General features: G+C 49.3%; 1 protein-coding gene across 2 annotated transcripts in view; it reads right to left on the bottom strand.

The window, feature by feature from the left end:
- Nucleotides 1-6: 6 nt before the first annotated feature.
- Nucleotides 7-7,041, bottom strand: part of Ick (intestinal cell kinase) — a 58,242-nt gene continuing 51,207 nt past the window's right edge. Inside the window, exons 12-14 of one of the 2 annotated variants that reach the window (XM_023704831.1) lie at nt 5,533-5,661; nt 3,437-3,493; nt 7-2,243 (exon numbers count right to left, since the gene is read on the bottom strand). In XM_023704831.1, the coding sequence (XP_023560599.1) occupies nt 2,089-2,243; nt 3,437-3,493; nt 5,533-5,661 (341 nt within the window). In that variant the 3' untranslated portion in view covers nt 7-2,088. Of the gene's footprint in view, nt 2,244-3,436; nt 3,560-5,532; nt 5,662-7,041 lie in introns of both variants that reach the window. The other variant, XM_023704830.1, reaches the window with a different exon arrangement.

A 7,041-nucleotide genomic window follows, 5' to 3' on the forward strand; every position in this document is an offset into this window, starting at 1 on the left:
GTCGTCTCATCTGTGGACCAGCATCTCGTGTCCAGGTGAATGCATGTGGTTCACTTCCCAGGGGAAGCTGTTTGCCGGTTAAGGAAAAGAGGAGATGGAAGAAAACATGAAGTGCTCCGGGAACTGGGCTCCACAACAGTGCAGGAAAACAATTTTAAGATATGTAATAATCAAGTAACTAGGTTTTCTGATATAAAAAATGTAATGTCCTAAACACAGGCTAGAGTGCAGAGAATATGGGCTTGCCAATCCGTCCGCATCTCTACGGAATATTTACAATCTAAAACCAGCTTTCCAGAAAGCTGGGTAAGCTTTCAGCTTAGTTTATTTTCTATATATAATACAGAAAGAGAAAATAAATAGTAACCTCACAGTAAAGGACTCGTCTCTGAGAACACATATTCTGCTGCTTCTTTAGCTAATAAATGGAGACTATAATACAGAAAGGAATGCAGCTCAATTGTGCTTGCACATAGTTTCGGAAGCTTTGCCTTCAGCGTTAGCAGGCCAGCCTTGCCCACCCGATCCGCATCCACTCGTCTCTCCCGCCCTGCAGGCCCCCAGGCGCTGGAGTTGGATTCTCCAACGTGTGCGTCACTCCTGGACTTTAGGTATGAGCCCTTCTGAGTCATGGTAACTTGCTCGAGGCTGCAACACGTTGTTAATACACCAGACGATCATCTACCAACCCGTCAGGCCGAATCACATGGCGTGTCTGCGCCCTCCTTGACCTACCACTTTCATCTATAAATTTCATTACTTCATGAGACTTGCTTTGCTGCCTCCTGGAAACTGGAACCAAAAGAGAGTCGTCTGGGCCCTGGGAGAACTCGAGTCCGAACACAGTCAGGATTTCTGCAGCTTTCACCGTTGCCCAGAAGGTATAGCGCGACAGGCAGACGGGCGTGTAGTGATGGATGCAAGTGGGCCTTCTGCCTCTTCGTTTCCAAACTACCTCTGTCATCTGTGAAAGTGCTGTAAACATTCCTCTTAATGGGTCAGCCTCCACGCAACAAGCAGAGTTCTTACTTTCGAAAGAAACTGTACAAGTTAGGAGTCTGAATGTGGCACACTGTGGACACTAACATTGTGGCAACCATGACCTCCTGGTAAGTGGGTGCCCTGCCCTACGTCTTCTCTGCTCCCCCAAACGTCCTGAGAATTGATCTAGGACACAGATTATTCTTGAGCTGTGGCTTGTCAGGGCTGGAGAACTAAGGTGAATGTGAAATTCCATCTCAGATTTTGGAATAAAACATCTGCTGCTGCTTTGAAACTTCTTCAGTCATGCAACTTGCCAGGAACGTAAGATTAACTGACTGGGTTAACCTTTATGTGAAACTCTTTGATGGCATAAAGCTTTCCTTTTATGAGTATTTAGACAATTTGACTTCAAAAATAGAAGAAAATAGAATGCGCCAGCTTAGCACGATTAACGTTGGGTTCATTTAGGTCTTGGGTGCTGTAAAAATTGTAAAACATATTCATAGTGCTGTTTGTTCCAGGAAACAGAGGTAAAGTGAAGTGGATGACACGACAGTGCCTTTAGGGTAGCACAGCGGTCTCAAAAAAGTGACACGGTACTAGGATAAACCAAGGATTCCTGCCTTAAAGTCAGTCCAAGAAAGCCACTACGAATGTAACCCCAAGCTGGTATCTGCATGAACCGAGTAAATGACCCTTTGTCTCATGGCCTAAGTGTCACCTTGTTGCAATACTGCATCAATATTATTACATTTTTCAAAATCCGTATAAAATATTATCTGGAACTCCAAAGGAAAAATCACTTAATCTTTAAAAAGTTCATTATAAAGTTGACGGTACAAAATGCTAAAACATAATCCATATATACAAAATGTTATTTAAGAAAATAATGAGACCTAGTTTTAGAATAAAATAATTTTATACCAAAAGAGGGTATTGCATTCAAATCAATATGTAAAAAAACTTTTAAAAAGAATATCGAAGCTCTGAAGAACGACCCCAGAGCGCTGGCTTGCCCTTACACCACCCACACCCTGCCTACAGGCCAGCGCCAGGTGGCGAGGGACAGAGCGGGCCCTGCCAAAGGCCCTTTTGCCAAGATGGTCATCGCCGAGATGGGTACTTGGAAGCCCAGTCTGTCCGGCCGTGCACTGGCTGGGCGGCTGGAGGCCGGGGCTTCAGGCCAGGGGTGCTTCTTGGCTGCGTGTGGAAGAAAGGTCGCCCAGGATGAGGTCTGATGGCCTTCAGAGAAGAATAGCCTGCAAGGGAAGAGACAGAATGGCCGATGACAGGGGCCTCGAGCAGCCAGGAGGCACACGTGATCACGGTGACAGAAACGTCAGCGCGTGAGAAGCTCAAGCTTGGGGCGCACTTGGATTCCTCCTCCCAGTGAAGACAGCTCCAGTTCTCCAACTAGTACGAGCCGTCCAGTCCGCAGTAAGGGTGTCACTCTTACCTCCCACGAGGTCTACTGACAGCTCGCGGGCTGGACGAGCCCGTGAGCACGGCTAATGGGTCGCTTGCTTCTCCTCTGCTTGAACGCTTCAGCAGCTCCGGAGCGCACCTGGGGCCCGCTGGGGGCCTCAGACACAGCCCGAGACCTCTCCTCACCCCGCCTCCTCTTGCAACTCTGACCTCGCTCCCCCCACGGCACTCTGACCCCCTTGCTGGGCCTGCCAGGCCCCATGTGTGGGAGAACTGCCATCTGGGACAGTCTTCCCGACACCGATCCCACGGTCACTCGCTTCCTCCGAGCCTTGCTCAGTGACTCCTTTGCAGTGAGCTATTCTTTGGCTTCTCTGGCTAAAATCGTACTCTGTACCTCACACTCCAACCCCCACAAGCTCTACCTCCCTCCTGTTTTATTTTTTCCTTAGCACAATGAGCATCTGACACTGGGGTGGCTCCAGCATCGTCTGCACGGTGCAAGCTCTCTGAGAGCAGAGTTCTGTCTGTCTCAGGCACTGGTGCGTTCCCGGCAGATGCCTGGCACAGAGCAATCATTCAGTCGATGTAATCGAGCAATCGATGTATCTAGACGCCCCCCATGGCCTCACGTGGTCACAGGTGGGGCTCTGCAGAGGTGGCTGGATCTGGGTGTGTGATGCTGGGATTGATTGATGGTGTGACGCTAGGCTCAAGGGCACTGGACAGAGGGCGGGGGTGCTGCCCGCCATAAGTAGCCTGGATAAGATATAAGGCACAGAAAGGGCTGTGGTTGCCCCTCAGAGGTTTTGCTGTCTCTGCTTGCCAGGCACTGTTTTCCTCTGCAGTGCCCTCTGCCCTGTGCCACCTGCCTTGGAGTCAGCAGATTGTGGACCGAACCTCTACGGACGGTGAGCCCAATCAATCTTTCCTCCCTTGACTCCAGGCATCTCAGCAATGAGAAAAGTAACCAAGACACTCAGTAAATGTTGAGTCAAATTTATGAATAGTTAGAAACACAGCTTACCAGGGGAAGGGTCTGGAATAGGCGCCAGGTGTATTCTCGGCAGAGCGGAACCAAGTTCTTTTTTCAGAAAGGAAGGGATATAATTTCCAGTCAGTCCACTAGAACTTGTAGAGCCGGAACCAACTGATGTGCAAAAGCAAAAGCTCGTGTTACACAGCGACACAGATGTGACACCAACGGCTATACAGAGTAGTGCAGACCAGTGAAGAAAGAAGGTTTTGCTTTCAGGGAAAAGAAAAGAACTGTGATGAGAGCAGCGTGTTCTCAGTAACGCGCCCTGAGCCCTACTACCAGGAGGCAGGTGGCGAGAGGAGCCAATCAGAGAGCTGTTTGTTAAAATCACAGAAAGGATACTGGGCATTTCAATTTTTGTAACAATAAGTTTAGCCTGTTCTGCAGCTTGCTTTTTCTGCTCCATAATATAGACTATACTCCATGTCAGTATATACAGACTTTGAAGTATGACTAAATGTGGTTCCTATAAGCATTCCCTTATTGACCAACACAGATCACCTTAATTATTTAGGCATTATGATACATGGAATGTTCCTGCTGCTAATCAGAAAAATGAATAGCTAGCAAAGACACTACGCCCCATCTGCACCCCTCACAGCTGCAAGTGTACGCTGCTCATTTGGGGTCCTGGGAGCCCAATGGCACTGCAGGGGGCAGCACCAGGCCATCAGGGCCGGGCAGGCGTAACTGCCTACGTTGCTTCTCTGTTGTTGTTGTTGTTGGTACGTTTATTTATTTATTTTTTTCTCACAGTCTCCCGCACAGTTCAGGCTGGCCCTGAGCTGCAGCAAACCTCCCGCCTTGGCCTCCTGAGTGCGGGCATCACAGGTGTGTGCCGGCACGCCTGGTAATTCTCTTACAAGGCTGGCCCTACAAGGAATGATGGAGAATGGCTACGACTGGCCGCGTACAAGAGCAGCTCCACCCGGAAGAACGGTGGGCACTGCCCTGTCCCACAGCACGGAAGGACCTCGGCGGGGCCACCCATGCTGGGAGGAGGCGGCTAGCGTGCCTGCACAGGGAGCTGTGGTGAGGGAACGCTCTGTGTTTTCGGTGTAGAAAGAATTAGGAAGAAGAAAGGGAAGCGTAAGTGACAGAAGGAAAGAAAGGCAGAATCCACAAATACAAGGAAAGATAACGAATGCCATTAGTAACAGCACATGCAGGATTAAGCCCCATCAGGTGCCACTTCGCAGCCACCAGGTCAGCACAGAACCAGGTGGCACTGAGCAAGGCGTGCAGCCCCCACACCCTGCTGGGCCGCACTGCGCCCACATCTGCACCGCTGAATGCATGCGTGCCCTCAACTGGGCACGCTCATTCCACCACAGAAACTTTGGCACGACAATGGGGACACAAGAATGTGCACCTCAGTACCCTGTCTAGAAGCCACAGCCTTGAACAGCTGATGTGACTGTCAAGAAGAGGAGGAATTAAATAATGATCAAGTATAAGTAATAAATTACGACACCATATTTGATACTATTAGATATAGGTCCAGGCTTGTGCCTTTTCAGGGTTGGCCTTCCCACATTAGGTGGCAGGGACACAGGTGTCACACACCATTTCTTGTTTTGTGTTCCTTAAAGTAAATGAGGTCAAAAGGGCAGAGGTGGGAAAGCGAAGGTGCAGCCTTCACCGCCACATGGAAGGCGAGGCAGCAGCGGCAGGTGGCTCTCTCCATGGCACGGAGGGCCTGCTACGGTGGGCAGGGACCCCAAACTGCCCACCTGCCAACCGAAGGGACAAGATGCCCTGGGCTGAAGACTGGGTCATCACACAGAGCCGAGCTGGCCAAAGGAGGCAGGGCCAAGTCCATCTCCACCTCGAAAGGCAACGCCTGCTGCATGGAGGCTGGGGTGGTAGGACCCAGATCCTGGACCCGGAAGGAGCCTGCTACACTCTGCAGAGATTCTGGCGGGCACAGCTTTGGGACCTGCCCAAGGCCTGCTGCCAAGGGAGGGAGAGGAGGACAGGCCTGTCTTCACACCAGAGCGGCCTCGTCCCACAGCACTGCGTCCACCTTGAGGCAGCCACAGAGTTTGATTTTTGCCGTCCAGGAGCTGACAATCATTACTCACCTGAATTCATCTTGCTGACTACCGACACTGTCCCAGAAGACTTTCCAGACAAGGCAGAGCTGGACCACGGACTCGAGGAAGGGAAGTCCTTCCCTGTGTTTAGGAGCACGCCGTTCCTGATGTTTATCCCTAACAGGGAAAAGAATGATTTGAAAATTCAAACTAGAACAGGAAGATGATAGAAAAAAAACCCCATGGTACATATATACAACGGAATATGATTTAGCCTTAAAATGAAGCCCTTGCAACTTGCCACATCCGAGACTGGAGGGTATTATGCTAGATGAAATCTTCTAGACAGAGAAACTATTGTGCGACCTCACTTATATGTGGAATCTAAAAGGAAAAAAACCCAAATACACAGAGGCAGACAACAGGGACAGACAGAAGTTGTCAAAGGCAGGGGTGGGACAGGTGAGGGGGTGGGGGATGACACAGGTAAGGGGACACAGAGCAGCGAAAGTGCAGAGGAGGAGTCCCCAGATCTAGGGTGCAGCATGGGCCACAGTACAAAACTGCACCTTCCCTGGAATCTGTGCCTACCAAGTAGATTTGGGCTGCTCTTGTCATGAAACCGAAAAAGGGCAACTATCTGAGCCCCTGGGTGTTAATTTGCCACTAGAGTAAGCTTTTTACTGTGTACATAAAACCCATAAACCACACACTAATTATACGCAATAAACTTTGCTTGAAACGCTACCACTCCCCAGAGCCGGAAGCCGAGCAAGCGTTCCAGAGCACCGGGTCACCTGCTCCTTAAGTCCAAGTGAGGGTGATCAGTTTTCATAGTAGCTTTTGAAATTATATCTCTCCATTTTTAGGTAAAAGGCTCTGACATTTTTAATATGTCAGAATCCTATTAAAAGGGCCGGCCTGATAGCTCAGCGGACCAAAGTGCCTGCTTTGGCAGAGCCAGCAGCTGGGGTTCGATCCTGGAGGTTCTGCTTAGAAACACCACAGTGGGAACCGTCTCGGTGGCGCCCAGACCGGACACTAACAGTGGACATTCAGTAGGACGTTCAGCCCCAAAGCAGCAGCCAGTGAAATCGATCTGCAGACAATGTCACACAGAAAACGAAATTAAATCCAGGGATCCAATCAGATGGAGAGAATGTGGATACAGAATAACGCACAAGAAGAGAACTAAAAGACTGGTGGCTTTGATGCTCAGTGAAACATGGGGGGAAAAAAAGAATCCGAAAAAGGGGCCGGGGAGATGGCTCAGTAGAATAAGCGCTTGCCTGGCAAGCTCAAGGGCCTGAGTTCAATCCTCGGTTCTGAAGAAAAAAAAAAGAAAAAAGAAACATGGGAATTCGGAAACGTGTCTCTGTCGGTACCTAGATTTGTCCCTTCAGGAGTCTCGTTGTATAGCTTTGGATTTGACACATGGAGGAATACAACTACATACATGATTTCATTTTCAAAACCAGACTCTATTTAGGTGTCTAAATATACTGCTATATGACTTGTAATTTAAATTTTTTTTTTTTTTTTTTTTTGGGGAAGGGA

This window comes from Octodon degus, unplaced genomic scaffold (genome assembly GCF_000260255.1).
Source record: "Octodon degus isolate 3935 unplaced genomic scaffold, OctDeg1.0 scaffold00205, whole genome shotgun sequence".
Taxonomy (NCBI): domain Eukaryota; kingdom Metazoa; phylum Chordata; class Mammalia; order Rodentia; family Octodontidae; genus Octodon; species Octodon degus.